The sequence below is a fragment of the Chelonia mydas genome, chromosome 4 (genome assembly GCF_015237465.2).
Source record: "Chelonia mydas isolate rCheMyd1 chromosome 4, rCheMyd1.pri.v2, whole genome shotgun sequence".
NCBI lineage: Eukaryota > Metazoa > Chordata > Testudines > Cheloniidae > Chelonia > Chelonia mydas.
Genome location: NC_057852.1, coordinates 58,830,610 through 58,849,486, shown reverse-complemented (window position 1 = coordinate 58,849,486; position 18,877 = coordinate 58,830,610). Strand labels below are relative to the sequence as shown.

The 18,877-nt window shown below is 40.9% G+C and overlaps 1 protein-coding gene across 5 annotated transcripts in view; it reads left to right on the top strand.

The window, feature by feature from the left end:
* SH3D19 (SH3 domain containing 19) overlaps positions 1 to 18,877 on the top strand; it is a 125,835-nt gene that overhangs the window by 17,872 nt on the left and 89,086 nt on the right. For 2 of the 5 annotated variants that reach the window (XM_043545806.1, XM_043545805.1), the window contains exons 1-2: positions 5,489 to 6,445; positions 8,256 to 8,295. Coding sequence is in view for 2 of the 5 variants with exons in the window: in XM_037897380.2 (XP_037753308.1) it covers positions 8,256 to 8,295 (40 nt within the window). In the remaining 3 variants the exon portion in view is untranslated. Of the gene's footprint in view, positions 1 to 5,481; positions 6,446 to 8,255; positions 8,296 to 18,877 lie in introns of those variants that run through there. The other 3 variants (XM_037897380.2, XM_037897381.2, XM_037897384.2) reach the window with 2 other exon arrangements.

Genomic DNA, 18,877 nt, shown 5'->3' with positions numbered 1-18,877 from the left:
CTTTTCGTGTAACAATACTGTCACCTAGCTCTATTGCAATGCCAAAGATTATTTAGAGATTTTAAAACTCTGGTCTGACAAAACAGAGTGAAATGGATTTCACTTTGGGGCCCTAATCCTGTGTGCTGCCCTGTGTGAGCCAGGGATTTGCCTTTAGGGGGCAGCACTGTGACAGGATCCCCACGGTAAAACCTGAAACTGGGGTACCCCTTAACTCTCCAGCCTGGGCTTTCTCTCACAATGCTTTGCTAGTGACAAGCAGCAAACCCCTCCAGGTGCTCAGTACAACAGCATGTGGAGTCCCACGTCAAGCTAGATTGCATGAATTACTCTTGGGGAATTCTGCACCAAAAAATTGAAAATTCTGCACACACTGTTTTAAAATTCTGCATATTTTATTTGTCAAAATAACACAGTATAAACACAGTGGTTTCAATTATTTTGGTAATTTATTTAAACTACAATACAGTGGATGGAGAATGGGAGTGGGGAGCATTGGAAGAAATCTCCAGCCCCCCTTGCCTTATAGTAATGTAGCTAGGTTTGACCCTTTATTTTTAGTTATTAGTCAACAAATATATGCAGCCATATGCTCAGTGTTACATCATAGGCAACTGAAGAGCAAGTGAAGGCTGGGGAATCAAACTCACAATTTATATTGGCTACTGACCATCTCCAGAAAGGTCAGTAGCAAACAGTTCATGGGGCACATTTTGACCGGAAATTTTTCTGTTCGAAAATTTAGACCAGTCCTAATCACTAAAGGACCATAAGTGTTTATAAGGTTATACTGTCCTTTACACCACTCTGGCAACATAAGGAGCCTTAAAACTTTTACATCTGTTTTATACTCCTGGGGGAATTCACAGAGACAATGGGAACAATTCACCAAGCAGGCAGGCTGCTACATTCTGCTCTGCCTGAGGGGACAGAGCCTGCCCCATATTATCTTCTCAGAAACACCCCAAAGCCATGCCCCTCAATGTCAAGGATGCCACAATAGTGAGTGAGAGGGACAGAGTGTGTGTCTCTCTCTCACATTCACAACTGCCCATCCTTCCCCGTGGCGGTGATTTATGTCTCTACAGACTGCTCTGGGTGCCTGAACCCATATGTCTGCGCTGCCAGGGAGGGGAACATGACTGCTTTTGTGGCTTCCTTTTGCTTCCCCATCAGAAGTCATTGTTCTGTGGGGAAGCAAAGAAATCTGCGGGGACATGAATTCTGCACATGCGCAGTGATGCAGAATTGCACCAGGAGTAATTGAATGCTCCCTGAGCCACTCACAAATCACACAGAGAAAGGCACCAACAAATCTCCCAAGCACCCAGCAGATTTCCCAAGCACTTCAACCAAAACACACTGTTTTAGGTAAAATATAAAACAGATTTATTAACTACAGACAGATTTTAAGTGATTGTAAGTGGGAGGCACAAAAGGACAAAGATAGTTGGCAAAGAAAATAAAAGGTAAGCACATAGTCTAAATCTTAAACCTTATTACACTAGGTAGTATCTGATCAAGCAGTTTTTATTATCCCACTGTATGTTGCAGGGAGTTACAGTTTTTAATACCAGGGTGGATTTGATTTAAATCACTAGTCAGGAAGACTCAATTTAATCATGAATTTCTACATAAAAGTGCATTCTTGTCGGTTGTTATAACCTTAATACATATTCTTCACAACTCAGAGATAGATGTAGGTTTCATTTTTAGAAGGTACACACCATACATTTTTTAAGTGATTTATTTTGAAGACTTTTCAGATTAGTTTTACAGCTATATCAGAAAATGAATGATTGTTTGGTTATTTCATTTACCAAAGGTAATTGAAGCAGATATTTATGAAGTCACCGGGAGATGAACTATGTCCAGTTCAACAGGTTAATCATTAATATTTGGAGGATTTTCTTGCCATGCTTTATTAGGAGGAGAACATCACCAGACAGACATTTAAATTGTTTTATTTAACTAAAACGACAACATTATGTATTCTGGATTTTTTTCTTCAACAGCAAACATATAATATTTTAACAAAACAAGCATATGAATTTTTGAATTTAGTTAAACGTTCAAGTTTTTTAAAATCAGGTTTGTTTTTGTTAAAATTGTTTTTAACTAACTAAAATTGTTAATTGAAATATTTAAAAAACAAAACAAAAATCAGCCAGGTCAACATGAGAAACTTAAAATATTGGCTTCTGCAGCTAACTTAGTTGTCTTCTCCTTCATTTTCCCATTTATTCATAATCTGGAAAAGAAAAACAAGCTTTCCTGCCTTTTCAGGTTCCAAATGATTTCTCAATTTGGAATAAATTAGTCCAAAGGAAGAAAATATTCTTTCTACACTGGCAGAAGAAGCTACTGCTGTTAAAAATGAGATGGTCACTTCAACAAGTCTCTGAATCGAAGTGCTTAAGTGACTTACACCAGTTCACTGGTGTGACTTTTTCTTTAAAACATCATCAGCAAACATTTCTTGAATGGTTCATCCTTAGCTCTGAAGTTTATTGTAGCTGGCATTACAGAGGAAAGATTGCTGGATGTCCCTGTCATATCCAACTCCTGTTCTTCAGCAGTTAAGGTTTGACCCTGGTACCGAGCATTGAGAATATTTGCAAGAAAATGAGCTGGAGATAGTGCTTGTCCCATTCGTTTTTTTTTTAATGCTTGTAATTTAGTTCTGTCGTTGCATGTTTCTCTTTTTAAGATCTCACTCAGTTCCTTCCAAATTTCAACAGCGTCAGCAGTAAAACAGCTATTTCCCTGCATTTTGTTCCAGGCTGCAGAAATAGGCTTCAGGGCACTCAGCATGTGTTCAACATTTCTCTTAAGCCCAATGCTGAGAACTTTGGCTGTGACAGTGCCATCTTTTTTTTTTACAATTTTGTTCACAAACTGTCAACGGATCAGGCCAGTTCTTGATATAGTGCTCAAAACAGTCCACTGCTGAGTTCCACCGCACGTCTTGTGGGAGAGTTAGCTTGGTTCCTCCCACTTTTTCAGAGCAGCTGCTGCAAAGTGGTTGTTACGGAAGTATTTTGCAATTTCAACAACATTAGTCTTTATTTCTTTGAAGTCTTTGGCTGGGAGGTGCATCAAATGAGCACTGCAACCGTATGTTATTAGCTTGGGACTCTCTTCACTCTCTTCTAAATAATTTCTTCTCATCTTGGATACATTTGCAGCGTTGTCTGTGACCAAGCTGCGTACTAGATATTTGAATTTTTTTTTCACAGTTTGTTATAGCTTTTACTGCTCCTTCTTGTAACTATTCTGTTGTACGCATTTCCTGATGTATCAATTGTTTCTGTAAGGAAAACATTCCCTTCTTCAGTTGTCACACAAGCACATACAACAGAATCATTGTGAACATTGCTCCACCCGTCAAGACTCAGGTTAACAATTTCACCCTCTTGACCTTTTGCACACTGCTCAATTTCTCTTTCATACACTTTATCCAGCAATTTCTCTGTGACATCTACTCTGTTGGGTGGATTGTATCCTGGTCTTAATGACTGAGAACCCACACTTCATTAACATGGTTCAATCATACAGAAGGGAGAGTTTGTTGCCTAAACAAACCGGGCAATTTTTTCATCAATTACCTCTTTTTGTAATCTGCTGGTTGTTATCACAAACTTACCTATGGTTGTTTCTGGATGCTGGAGATTTTTTTCCCCTTTTTGCTGCAGGTGATATAATGTGGCTATGTGACATACATAATGTGACTGAAACACTATCATTGGCAGATAACTCTGAAACTATAGAAAATGATGGTGATCTTGAAGGTGGATAGTCTTCAGAATCCTGTATGTTGAGGATGGATTCTCCTAAACAAAATAAGTCAACGCAGTTATTTAATTATTATTACCGTATTGCTCATTTAGTGTTACTCATTGCATTCACAGACAGTACTACTTTAAAGGTGAAATTGTAAAAGGAAGATCTGCATATTTCAGCTATTTATTTTTTATCACAACTGCACCTAATATGATAGTACCATAGAGTAACAACTATATTTTTGGCTCAAACATGAGAATTCGAGAGTAGTCCAGAAGGAAGACAGGCAGTCCTTAAGAAAGAAATAGAAATAAAAAAAGTTTACCAATCAGAAGATCGTGCATGTTCAGACATGTTCCTTTCATCATCTTCAACGCAGCTTCCTCTTGAGAAGGAACACTTCTCATGATGATGTTCCATGTGGGCAACCAGGCCTTGCATTTCTTTGTTGCACTGTTTGCATTTTGCATGCATGCCTGTCTTACAGGTAGAGGAACTTCATTAAAATATTCCCAAACTGGGTCTCTCTTACAGCCTGCTGCCATGATAGGTTTTCCCTTCTAGTGAGAGAATGGTATGGTAGATCTCAAATCAATGAAGGCTACACTCAGAAAGACCTGAAGACTTCTGGAATATGCTGCTCAAACAGTTTCACTTTGTTTCTCCTGCCTGTCCCTCCCTCCTCACATTTATCACCAGATTTCTTCTACTTGTCCAGATCTATTCCGCTCCCCAACAATCTTCTATTCACTGAACTTTTTGAAACTTTGCACTTTTAGAGAGAGGTGAGGGATTGACTCTGGGTACACAAATTAACTGACCACAACCTGATTGTCCCTCTGGAATTTCTCACCTCTCTACATTATTTATTTATTTATTTATTTATTTTTAAAACATATTTGCTGTTAACAAGCATGTTATCTCTGGAGACACAAATCCACAGTTTGAGAACTGCAAAACTAAGCATCTCTGATGGTATCTTCTAGTCTGAGTACTGAGTCCCATTGGACAGATAGAAAGATTAACCTAAATAATCTATACGGAAGCTCCTGGAACCCCATAAGAGTGGGTCCCTAATCTGTGAACTATTGGAATTTATTTACAAAACTTTTCTTAAACATGTCATGAATATATTGTCTCGTACTATAGAATTAGAATTTATAATCCCTATTCCATTATGAGATATCTTTGAGCTGTAATGTATGTGAATTAAAACTACCTTTAGATTAGGTTTTTTCCTCAAAAAGCATTTTATTGAAAAAATCGGATTTAAATAAAAAAAAATTTTTTTTTTTTTAAATTTGATTTTTATCCACCCTGCTTAATACACAGGCTTCCCCTTTAAGCCTGGGATCAGTCTCCTCAGTTCAAGTCTTTTGTCTTCCCAGCATTCTTGTAGCTTACAGAATAGGTGGGAGAGGAGAAAGGCAAAGGTATGATGCCACTGCCCCCTATTTTATGTCCTCAGTCCATAAGCCTGAAAAACACTAGCCCATATATGTCCTGGGGGGCTTTGCTGACTCAGAGTAGAGCAATCCCCTATTGTGTTATGCTTGCGTAGCCCTCTTACAGCATTGTAAATTCCTTGTTTACAACTCCCCTGTTGATTAATAGTCGCTTAACACCCTCTTGGGGTGCATCACCACCCTTGTTGTCATGGGGGAACTAGCAGTAGAGTCTCTGAAACTTACAACATATTTCAGTAGCAACAATACAGCAAAATCTCATAACTTCATACACACTAACTAATATACATATTTGGACAGAACAATGGGTTTCAGCAAATCATGACTTCTCATATGTTATCTTACATGGCATGTTTTCTATAAAATATATCCTATTTTGAGGGCCTCAGTCCTGTATGCTGCCTTTTGTGAGCCAGGGATTCACTTGCAAGGAACAGCACAAACATTGGGACTTCATTTTGTTCAGAATTTCTTAGAATCAGCCTTCTATTCTATGCTCACAAATCAGATAGCTAGAGATCTAAATGCCATCAGCTGGGCCTGTGGTTATTTGTAACAGTAAAATTCTGCCCAGAATTGCAAAATTATAGAAACAAAATTGGAAGCTAGGATAAAGCCACTTTTGAAATTAAACCCTTTGTGACCGAGTCTCTTGCCGCAAATCATGTTAAACAGAGCTTATTTACTTCTTAATGAGCCTATAACCTCAAGAAGACCAGTGTTTTATTATTTTTATGCTACTTAGAAGTAGTACATTCCCTTGATTTTTTTTTTTTTTTTTTAAATAAAGCTCAGTCGAGAAGTATGGTCGATGATGTTCTTTCTCTATTTTAAGCAGTAAATAAAATATGTTTTAAAACAGCTGTACCATTTCCTGTTTCAACGAAGAATTAAAGGGAGAAGGGATTTGCATTGACTTCCTGAATGACAGCATTCCAGTTGTGGGGCCTGGCCATGGAAAATCTGCCAATCAGAAGTGGGCTCTGGAGGAAAGCTCTGGTGCTGTTGTTTACATGTTCTTTGACTCCTTTTCTCCGCTGTTGCTGGCACATTCACATTCATGTTGTACCAACTTGGAATGTCCTGACAGTATATTGCTGTTAAATGGCTGCAAAAATGGCAGGGAAACTGGGATCCCAGCAACAGATGGCAAGTAGACTAAGTGGGAACCTCTACCTGTCCCTGAATAGCCACAGGTAAGGCGGTTACCTGGGAAATTTTAAGGATGGAATGAGCAAGACGTTCTTTGTGTGTATGAGCAACTGCTTTTGTGGCTCTGGTTTGACACATTACATTTGATTCTAGCTAGCAAACTGAGCACGGTGGGGTGTGATGAAATGGAGATCAAAGTATAGCAGAAATTTAACAGATGATGTGCTGCAGGGCTGTGAGAATCGGAGCTGAGCACCTGTAAATTGAACATGAGTTGGATGTGGAAATAAGTGTCAAGTAATCAGTTTTACTGACAAACTGCAGCAAGATAGAATCAAGTGCAAACCCATGCAGAAATGGGAGAGGGAAACACTTTCCCACTGTGCATTTGTTACACAGAACAATTGACACAAATATGTTTTGTTTGTCTTTGTTCTACCAGAGAACAAATTGTTGCTCAAATACAAGATTTTAAATCTCAAAATACATGTCAAATGGACAGGAGGATCTTCATGGATATCTGTATTTCTTAGGGTTAGACAGGCTTTTTAGTAAACCAACAGTTTACTAATACAAATAAAGAAGCTTTAATCCTACAGGGCGCACACAGAATGTAAGAGGCAAAATAACTGATCAATGGGGATATAATCAGTAAGAACATGCTTCTAATTATAAATTGGATCCCTTATTATAAATAAATCAAGAAAGCTCTAACTTTGGAAAATGTGTATCTCAATAGTATATAGAAAAGGAGTACTTGTGGCATCTTAGAGACTAACAAATTTATTAGAGCATAAGCTTTCGTGAGCTACAGCTCACTTCATCCGATGAAAGCTTATGCTCAAATAAATTTGTTAGTCTCTAAGGTGCCACAAGTACTCCTTTTCTTTTTGCGGATCCAGACTAACATGGCTGCTACTCTGAAACCTGTCAATAGTATATGAATCTCATTTACTTTTCTTTCAAAGAGTTCAAGTATCTTTAGTATATTCAGGTATGTTAGATAAAATATTTGCCATGCTTGAATGATAATTTCAACTCTTTACTTTAGACAGGATAGCTCGACTTGTTTTTAATGTAATATATTCATTTTTTTTGCATATAAGAATATTTGAAAAGTCAAATAAGTGAAAATTCATATTTTAAAAATGTTTTGGGTCTATATAAGAAACAAATATATGCACTTTTCAGTACAATTTAGCTAAGTCCTTGACTGCACCTAATAGACTTCATTTAAATTTGCTGCTCAATTTCATTAGACACCAGTAAACTCCCTCCTCTAATACTACTCTGAATAATCAAAGCCCTGATGGAGAGCATAAAAGAACTCCACACCTAAAACTGCAAGGAAAGCAAAGAGTTAATGTTAGAGCAGTACTGAATTCAGTGTATTTGCAGATGTTGCAACAACTGACTGCTGATTTTTTCCCCTCCATCCTGTCAGGGAACTCTGCCAGCTATGAATCATGGAATGATTTTTTTGCGCTGAGTAATCTGTGGTTTTTCTTTTTCTCTCCCCCCCCCCCCCCAGCTTTTCTTCTTTAAACTAACGTCCTTTTCATTTTAGCGAGGAGCTTAATAAACAATAGATAAAAGAATAAGCATGCAAAAGGCTGTATTTTGAGAAGGGGAATTTAACAAACATAAACATTTCTAGTTATTTTATCTTGTCTCTGGCAAACCAATTAAATGCAGACAAACCATCCCATAAAAGAAAGAATCCAGCTTCTATTTTTGAATAGTCCCTTTATAATATTTAATAGTATGGTGTGAAAGTTGTTTCAGATTTTTGTACAAGTGTTGCTAAAGAACATTAACATTGTTGTGCTGATAATATGTTTCCTCTCTTCTCAGATCGCTCTGAAAGAAATAAACCAGACTACCGTTCCTCAGGGTAAGAACTCTATTCCTGTATTTATTTCTCAACTCCCTCCCCTTCCCCCACCCCTTTGATGGTGTGGGTTAGGGAGTTTAGCCAATTCACTCTCCTTCAGTAATAGTAAGAAAGCATTAAAATTCACTTTGGATTAAAATTAGCTATTTTATTTTTCTAATGGTCTAAAATCTTAATAGATTTAACAGGTTTTCCCTATTGTCTTTTGTACTTCAAACACAAAATTGCAAAGGGCTTGTTTATGAAATACATACTGGGTTGTTTGATAAAACTATGACTTAAAAAACAAAAGGCCCCAGCAATAAATTGTTAAATGCTGAGACAGTGACTTCAGCTTCCCTAAGTTTCTGAGTGTTTGCTTCTGTCACAGGAATAAGAACTCTCAGTTCATACACATGAGCATCCAAATATTACCAGAGCTTAGATGTGAGCACACCTAAAAGTTCGTGAGCTGGAAAAGGATTATGGATATTACAGATTCATAGATTCCAAGGCCAGAAGGGACCATTGTGATAATCTAGTCTGACCCCCTGTATAACACTGGCTATAGAACTTTCCCAAAATAAACATCTAATCTTGATGGAGAATTCACCACAACCCTTGGTCAATTGTTCCAGTGGTTAATTACCCTAACTGTTAAATTCAGACTGAAAAGGAGGTGTAATTTTGTATCTAACTTCAAATTCTAGCCACCGGATCATATTATATCTTTCTCTGCTAGATTGAACAACCCATTATTGAATATTTGCTCCCCATGTAGGTACAACAGACTGTTATCAAGTCACCCTATAACCTTGTCTTTGTTTAATCTAAATAGATTGTGCGCCTTATGTCTATCACTATAAGGCATGTTTTCTAATCCTTTAATCATTCTCATGGCTCTTTTCTGAACCATCTACAATTTATCAACATCCTTCTTATACAAAAGAACTCTCATTGATTCAGAATTCCCATTAATGATAGGCAGGGCTATGATTTTGTCATGGAGGTCATGATGGTCACAGAAACCATGATTTTGAATTAGGTCCATCTGTGCAGGGGCAGATGGGCCAAACTGGAGTGGCATTATGACCCCATGCACTAGATCACAATGCCAATCAAATTTGGCCTGTCTGACCCTTTGCTTCCATCTGTGAAGGGTTGGACAGGCCAAACTTGAGCTGTGCTGCAACCTTGTGCCCTAGGCTACAATGCCCAGAGTAGGAATCTAGGCCCAGCCCTGTGAGACTGGAGCTGTTGCTGTGGAGTGAATGTAGGGCTGGCTTGCTCTCCAACTCCACCACCCAGGCCTCATCTTTCCGCACCTCCCATTCCAGGATCTGTCTTTCCATCTTTTTTTTTTTTTTTTTTTAAACCCACATCTCTGCTGTGAAATTTATTAAAAAGTTCTGTGCCCAAATTGCAGTCTTAGTGATAGGCCATAAACTTTCAAACCATTAGATTCTGATTAAAATCCTGAAAAGTCTGATGCCCCTAAAATTTATCTGAATCTTCTCTGGTCACCATTTTCCTCTTTTCCCCTCATCCATTTTCCATTGCTATCTTTTCCTCAGCTCTATTTTTTTTAAATTTCTGCCTATCACCTTATCTCCAACTCCCTCTCCTGAACTCCCTCTTGCTACCAGAGAGTAAATGGAGCAGTGGAGGATAATGCCATTTGAAACAAAGCTAAACTCTGTTGAGCCTGTCAGCTACAACTGCTGTCTCATGTTCCTTTCCTTCAATTCTATTCTAGACCCTGTCCAATTTGTTTTTTCTCCCCCATATTCCAAGAATACACTTCTTTCCCCTAAGTCTCTAATGACCTCTTCTTTGTTAAATTTTGGGCAAGTTGTCCATTCTCATCCTCCTTCACCGATTGGTTGCTGAGGCCAGGACTTACTCCTAATGCACGGACATGACACAGAACACAGTTTGTCCCAGACTGCGTTGACTGTAAAGTTTTAGACGGCACCATGTCACCAAAGTCACTTGACAGCTATTTTCAAACACGATAAATAGAGCTTGTTGAAAATTTTCTGATGGAACAGTTTTCCATCAGAAAATGCTGGTTTGATGGAATCAAAGTGTTTTGCTGGCAGGCAGACTGGCAGGCTAAACTTGCCTGCCTGCTTTGCTGATTTCCTGCTAGCCCACCTGCCAGCCAAGTAGGCTGGCAGGAAATCAGACATACTGTTCTGCCTGCTTCCTGGCTGGATGCCTGGTTGGCAAGAGGGCCGGGTTCCCAGATTGCTGTGGGCATTAAGCCGGGCATGCTAGAAAGCTTTCCTGCTCCCAGCAGACAGGCAGGGCTCCACAACTGTATGGGTGGCTTACTGGCTGCCCAGCTCACTGACATGACATATCATGTCCTTTATATATTATTCCAATTACAGCAGGAACTTTCCGATTATCAATCATCATTTTTTTATTTATTTTATAATTTAAAAATAATTCTTAAACCCTAATATAAAAATAATATAAATACAATATTATATTTTGTAATATAAAAGCTGAAATATTTTGACTAGATTATGACAATGACGTAGTCTGGTATATAAATTGAAACATTTGATTTTTGTATTCTGTTGTCATTATCTATAATTTATATTAAAATCATATCAGTTATATTGAAATGAAATTATTTCAACCTTGTCGAAACATTTTTGTTTCGACAAGGTTGAAATAATTTTTTTTCTCAAATGAAATTTTGGAATTCCAGTTTTGAAGATGTTTTGAAGTTTTCGTTTTCTTGTTCCAATTTGGAACGAAGAAAAATGTGAAATGTTTGAATTTTGAACTAAATGGAAATTCCTAATGACTTGCCTTAATCAGGGCTGGCTCCAGGCACCAGCAAAACAAACAGGTGCTTGGCGCGGCACGTTTCTAGGGGCGGCATTCAGGTGCCGGCCATGCCTCCCCTAGAAATGTGCCCCCGCCGCCCCAGCTCGCCTCCAGCTGCCTCCCTGCGTGCGCCGCTGCCACTCTGCTTCTCTCCCCTCCCTCCCAGGCTTGCCACGCGCCAAACAGCTGTTTCGTGCTGCAAGCCTGGGAGGGAGGGAGGGAGAAGCTGAGCGGCGGCACGCTCAGGGGAGGCGGCGGTGGTGGAGCGGAGGCGAGCTGGGGCGGGGAGCAGTTCCTCTACCCCTCCTCCCCCCGTTACTTCCTGCGCTTCCCCACCACCCTTGCTCACCTCTGCTCCACCTGCTCCCCTGAACGTGCTGCCTCTCCCTCGCCTGAGAAGCAGGGGGGAGAAGTGGAGCGGCAGCGTGTTCAGGGGAGGAGGTGGAGCGGAGGTGAGCTGGGGCAGGGAGTTGCCGGGGGGGGGAGCCTCAGGAAGCAATGGGGTGGGGGGAACGCAGCACGCCCGAGGGAGGAGGCGGGGCTGGGAATCTGGGGAAGGGGTTGGGAAGAGGCGGAGTTGGAGCGGGGGGCACAAAAAAAAAGTGGGGGTGGCCAAAATTTTTTTTTGCATGGGGCGGTAAAAATCCTAGTGCCGGCCCTGGCCCTAATGAGAACATAAGAATGGCCATGCTGTCAATCCAATGGTCCATCTAGCCCATATGCTGTCTTCTGACAGTGGCCAATGCCAGGTGCTTCAGAGGGAATGAGTAGAACAGGTAGTCATCAAGTGATCCATCCCCATGATATCCATCCATGATATAATGTTGTTTAAAGCTGCCCTCATTTCGATGAGTAACACTTTGAGAAATTTCACCTGCATAACACAGATAAATTAACTGTTTTAATTGCCCACCCATCTCCATCTTTCAGGTTTAAATTCTTCTCCCATTCACTGTGTGGTTATGTGTTTTTCTTTTGTTTGCATTTTAATTCAGATCCGGTGAACAGCAGCCATTTTTCACAATGATCACATAAACACTGATAGAATTAGAGACTTTCCATAAAATTTGCTGTTTCCCCCCAGAACAATATAAGACCTTGAGTGCACTGTGGCTTAAGCTGTCTTAGAAACTACATCTCAGTTTTAGAGCAAGTTGCTAATATTGTTAGAAAAACTGCCCCTGCACGAGCTGGTTGGGAAACTCCTGCTAACCTTCTATTCCTGTCATTCCAGACAGTCTGATTCCCAATGATCTCCACATACCCTCTGACTCCCGCTCCGCTTCATTAGTTACCATGCCACTTTCCTCCTACTCTTCCTTTCCAGATGTGGCCTACGGAAAAAGAGAGGGACGTTTTTGAAAGGACAGTGTTTTTAGCCTGTCTATTCTGCCTCTTCCTTAGTGCCTGTATTAGTCCCACTAGTCCAGCTGGCGTGCTGTACCAGTTAGTGGAAAGGGCTGGGGAGAACTTCCCTGACATACGAACTGAGGCAGGCAGCCATAGGCTGTCTTCTAAGGACCACCCTCACAGGCTCTGGTATAAGGGATGAAGCTTGTGATGGGCAGAGCCACAGCACATGGTATTGTGGTGACTCTGGGCAGCTGTGCTGCTATAATATGGACATCTCTTTGGGGCTGTCTGAGTTTTGTGGTCCCCAGAGCCCTTTGGGAGGACATAAAAGTGGCTTCTTAATCACTTGTTTTTTCCCCTTCCCTTGGGCTGCAAGTTCTGTGCTGCGTCTCTTAGGAGTGCAACACAAACTCTCACCCAGAGAGTCTTTGCTGGTGGACTGAGAATTAAATAGTTGGACAAGAAGCAGGTATTGGGAGGGGAGGTGGTCCACAAAGGGTTGCGTATTAGTTCCCCAGAACAAAATGTTTGACAATAGCTGGTCAAACCAGAGTCTAGTACAATCCCCGAATCTCTAAACCTGGTTGTTTTTATAAATACCTTGGCTGATGACTTGCTGAAATTTTAATTGCTATCGATAAACTTCAAAAGAAGATGCTACCTGTGCTAGATAATAAATATGCTACTTTTAAAACACTGGTTTTAATACCTCTTCAAGCCCTTAAAAGGTTCACATGTAATTATTTTCTGCAGCAGAAATAAGGCCTCTAACGTGAATCTTGGAGAACGCATCAAGATGAGCGAGGAGGGCAGGGACAAAGAAATGTCCTGTCTCCAACCAGGATCATATGTAACTTATTCAGATTTACTTCAGTGTGTCAGGAGTGAGGACCGCTTTAGAAGCAAACACATAATGCAGTGGAATTGCTCAGGGCTTGTGTAGATTGCCCAAAATGAATAGAGTATGTTGTTCTGTAAAAAAAAAAAAAAAACTGTGGGTAAAAATTAGGCACTTGGAAAAAGACCCAGCCTAACACACACATCTTAAGCATATTAGTTAAAAGCCTGATCTCAATTTTCCCTGGATTAGATTCAGTTATTAATTTTGTGTCCTTGGAAAACTTGCTTTTTCTGTTAATTTCCAGTTTTTAACATGATTTTTCAGGAACAGCTATTTTTTAGAAAAAGCACTGAAGACTGAAACTAAGTTTAGATTTAATAGTGAGTATGTTAGCTATTTATATAAGTTCTTAGATACATTTACCTGGTCATCAGTGAACACCCTAGTGCCTCTTGGATACAGCTTTTAAGGAGAACAGTAAGATAACTGCTGAAATGCAAACACACACGTTCTTGGTTTTAAGCACATTGATGGGACTACTCATGTACTTCTAGGTAAGCTTGTGCCTAAGTATTTGCAGGATCAGGGTTTACGGGCCCATGCACAGTGGACCAGCAACCGAGTAAAGGAACAGTGCCCAAACACAGTTCCAGCTAAACCTAGAATAGAGCATAGTTTTAGAACTTCTAACACAGCTTGACTGCATTCCCAGTGCCTGGTGTGTAAGAAACTGGTTTAGATGGAACTGTTTAAACTTGCATTTTAACACCATTACCTAAACGTATATGATAAAGCCATAGATTATCCAGGGATGGTTCTTGATTTTGTTGGATCCAGTACTAGCTGTGATTTGGTATGGATAGGAGCAGAATCAGATCTTGGATATGGGGGAGGTGCTGGCGGAAGCAGTGGTTGGAGGAAATGATATTGGAATCTGGGAGACTGCTAGGAACACAGTGAAATTGTGGCAAGAATATGGACAAGACTTTTCAAGGATGAAGATGGATAGCAGGAGTTGGTGCTGAGTATACACAAAAGGACCATGTTTGTGGCAGTCATTTTTGTGATTCCATATCTAGCTTTTAGAGCTTGAAAACTGGTGCACTAGATCTCAAGATCTTATCTGTCCTGGAAGACAGTACTGCAGCTGGAACATGAGAGAAATGGTGACATGAAAGGAAATTTGAAGGAGGATACTTGAGAGTGTAGGGGCTTTTTTGTCAGACTGTTTTAAAAAACTTTTAAAAAACACATTTAATTCCAATCCCTAATGAACACTTGGGAGAATGGATTTTTTTGTTAGTTATTACTTCTCCCCACCATTCCATCCTAATCTCCTCAATTAGTGTCTGGGAGCTCACATACATCACTGAGATACTCAGGAGAACAGGAAATTATGAATTGACATTCTTGCTAGTTCTAAGGTTAAAAAAAAGAAAGGGGGAACCCCCCCCTTTTGTTTGACAAAAACCTTTCATGCCTTCTTTATTCATCATAAAGAATTTTTTTAAAAGGAAGAGCTTAAAAAAAAAAACCCAATCTCTTGTGTGTCATCTTTCAGATGGAGCAGTTTTAGAAAAATCTACAATGCTATTAGAAAAAGAGGGCTTCTGTTCTTCCCTAACCTCAATATTTTTCTCTTAATTTTTAAGGAGAGTCTTTCTCACATATCTTTAATTCTGGATACGATTGTTCCAAAATATCAAGTCTCTTCTCTAAGTCTCTCAGACTGTAGCAGTTAGATAATAGCACATTATCATTCCACTCTGCATTAATATGCATCAGATAAAATAGTTAAATCTATAGCATATCAACCATTTCTTATAACAGAAAGCCACGGTACTGGAACACTGTTATAAGTCAGTGTCTCCTGCTTTGAAAATAACCAAATGCACTTTGCCTTAAAATGGATGTAGCTGCAAGAAATTAAGGATGAGCAAATCAAATAATAAATTACATTTTGCCTGAATTACTGTAAATATTGGACATATTTGGCCAGAAAATGGCCTCTTCCTCACTCACTCCCTATCTCTGTCTTTGGAGGATGCCCAGCTGGAGGGCCTATGGCTGATCCCTTGGTCATTCTGGGTGCGTTCAATTGGTCAGCTCCCCAATCTTGCATGTGGGAGGGACTAGCAAGGTAGGTCTGCTCATCCCAAAAGTGAAGAGCTGTCTTATGGGGAAGCAGATCATTTGCCTGTTTCACTTCTGCAGCAGATGTACCCTCAAGACTCCATCAGTTACAGCTGCTGCAGTACCAGAGACCTTTAGAGAGTTCTTGAATACAGGTAGAAGGCATAGGACTATCTCTTGGATTTGTGAAGAGTGGACCGGCACCTTAAGAATTCAAGAAGGGCAGGAAATAGACTAGTTGATGGCCCTCCAAAGAACCCAGGAAGTGGTCAATTAGCTGGCCCTCAAAGACCTACAAGAGGAATTGGAGGAGCAGGAGGAGAAAGCTGACCTCACCCACTAAAGATGGCCAGTCTAGGATGAGATGGGGTATCTGAGGGCCTGTGGTTTTACTAATTCAGTTTTCTGATTTATTTCCTAAATATTAGTATCCTCAAAGATCCTAGTATTGATTTTCTGAATCCAAATAATGAGCAGTTTGCCAATTGCTACAGGAAATCATTATCTTGTGATGACTTTCCACTCCATTGAAATGATCTTGGTTTAATCTTTGTCTCCAAAATAATGTGATTTTAAAAAAAAAATCTCATAATTTTGGGTGGATTGACTCACGTTTTTTGAACTTTTTGGGTTGGTAATACGGAATCACTAAAATAACACGCTTTTTAAAAATTGGAGCAAAATAGTATTTATGGTAGGATGGGGGGAAGGGAATTCACACTGAATATCTGTGAAAAGCTCTAAAATATATTTAGAAAATACTTTATATCGAGAAATTATTCAGAGCTTGGATAAATTTGAAAAATTTGTCAAGGTAATTATGTCTTCTCAGACTTGTTCATTTTCCCATAATACACTGGGTTTCAAATCCAAACATTATTTTAATATAATTGAAGTCCATAAATACTTCTAACAATATACAGAAATTGGTGAGATAAATCTTGTGTATACAGTGCCTAGCACAATGGGGTTTATAACTATAATTATTATAATAATGGTAATAGCTCTTGGAGGTGAATGTTGGATTCAGTGTACTCTTTGAATGGGGTCAGGGGTGAAGTGAGAGATCAAAGGTAGTTTCCAATGACTGCTCAATTATTATGGTAAATTTAATGCAATTTTTATAATTATGTGTAGAATGAACAAATACAATTGTGATTCTGAAGTTCTCAAGACTACGATAGCTACAAGACCAAGAAACTCTACATAGAGACTTCCACAGTGTGAATAATAATACTTAGAATCATAGAATCATAGAAGGTTAGGGTTGGAAGGGACCTCAGGAGGTCATCTAGTCCAACCCCCTGCTCAAAGCAGGACCAATCCCCAATTTTTGCCCCAGACCCCTAAATGGTCCCCTCAAGGATTGAACTCACAACCCTGGGTTTGGCAGGCCAATGCTCAAACCACTGAGCTATCCCATACTTAGCCTTTTACTCAGTAGATCCTCAAGTACTTTACAAAGGAGGTGAATATTGTTGTCCCCATTTTACAAATGAAGAAACTGCAGCAGAGGGGAAGTGACTTGTTCAGGGTTGCACAACTGGTCAGCAGCATAGCTGAGAATAGAATCCAGGTCTCCTGACTCCTATTCCAGTGCCTAATCAACTGGACTGCAATAACTAAAGATAAATCCATTTAAATTATATGCTTTGAAGTCTGGTCTCAGTCATGCTTGTGAACACAGAGTAACTTAATATGGATTTAAACCACAGTTGCCACCTTTCACATGGTAAATAAGCACCCCAACTTTCACAATAAGCCAAAAATCAAGCTAATCACATTTCAAAACAATCCAACCCCTAAGATTCCCAACACTCTATGTGACTAGATCCCCACGGTGTGCAGTCTGGGACTGTGGTGGGCCTGCTGTGCACCCCGACTCTGTCCTCCCCTACCCCCTTGTTCCTGCTTGCTGGGAGCCGATCAAAAAGAAGCAGCAACAGGGTACAACAAGCTACAAGCTAAACAAGCACCAAGATGCAAGCCAAAAACTAGTTAACAAGCAACTCACAAGCCAATTAAGCCAAAAACAAGCCCCATTTCTGCCGTTATTTTTGCAGGTTTGGCATGTCTGATTTAACCCAATGTGAGACCAGAATCTAGTCAAACATCTTTTTTTCCCATAAGTTTACCTTTCTATTTATGGTAATTAACACATAGAGCCCCTCTCCTCTGTATAGGGAGCAAATATTCACTAATCCTAGAAAATGGGGTACTATCACTATATTGTTATGGAAGGGCTGCATGTCGTACATCTATAAACTTAGGTCCCATGTTAACCTCAGAGGTCTGCTTAGGTGGAAGAGTAGGGTGGAGCTGTTTGATGTAATGTGCTCCATTGACAGTATGCCTCATTTAACACAGCAATATTAGTTTTCCTTCAACCGTTCTTATCCATCTCAGAAGGGGAAGTAGCTCACACACCTTGGGCAGATCTACACTACTGCTGCGGGTCGATCTAAGCTACGCAATTTGACTTACATTAGTAGTGTAACTCAAGTTGCCGTAGCTTGGATCTACTTACTGCGGGGTCCACACTACGCAATGTTGATGGAGAGGCTCTCCTGCCAACATTGCTTCCGCCTCTCATTGAGGTGGAGTACAAAAATCGATGGGAGAACACGCTCCCATCATGATTTTGTCCTCACTAGACCCACTATATTGATGCTGCTGCATCGATTGCACCAACACCAATTTAGCTTTGGAGTGAAGACAAGCCCTTAGTGAAGAAGCTAATGGCAACATGGTTCATGAGCTATGTTTCCTCTGAACTGTGCAGCCATGAGGCAGCCTATTAAGGGCCGTGCAGGTGCTCAGGGCTGTGGCGGGGCAAGAGACCTCTTCCAAAGCCCCGGACCTGCCGTGGACAGGGAAGAGGCACCCCAGCCCCAGCTCAGCTTGGCCCAGCCATGCTGCAGACGGGGAAGAGGCGCCCCTACCCGGCCCCAACCCAGCCCGGCCCGACCTGCACCTGCCGCGGCCGGGGGAGAGGCGCCCTTCCCTGGCCCCAACCTAGCCCTGGACCTGCCATGGCTGGGAAGAGAGGCTCCCGGCCCTCACCCCCAACCTAGCCCAGCTCTGGAGCTGCTGTGGTGGGGAGAGGCGCCTCTCCCCCCCAGCCCAGGTGCTGCTGCTGCAGGGGGAGAGAGCAGGGGGGAGTCCTCTCTCCCCACCATAGCCCCAGGGCAGCCTGAACCCCAAATCCCTCACCCCTGGCTCCACCCCAGAGCCCGGAGCCCTCACCCCCTGCCATTGGCAAGGGGAGGGAAGCTGGGCTGGCTTCCTCAATACTCTACACAGCCACTTTTACTGATGGGGCTGCTCTCTGGTCCCTGCCTGCACCTGCAGGCATCACCAGGAGCAGAGAACAGCCAGGCAGTGAGAGCACCTGGGAGCATGCAGCCCAGCCCCAAGCACAGGAGGAACATC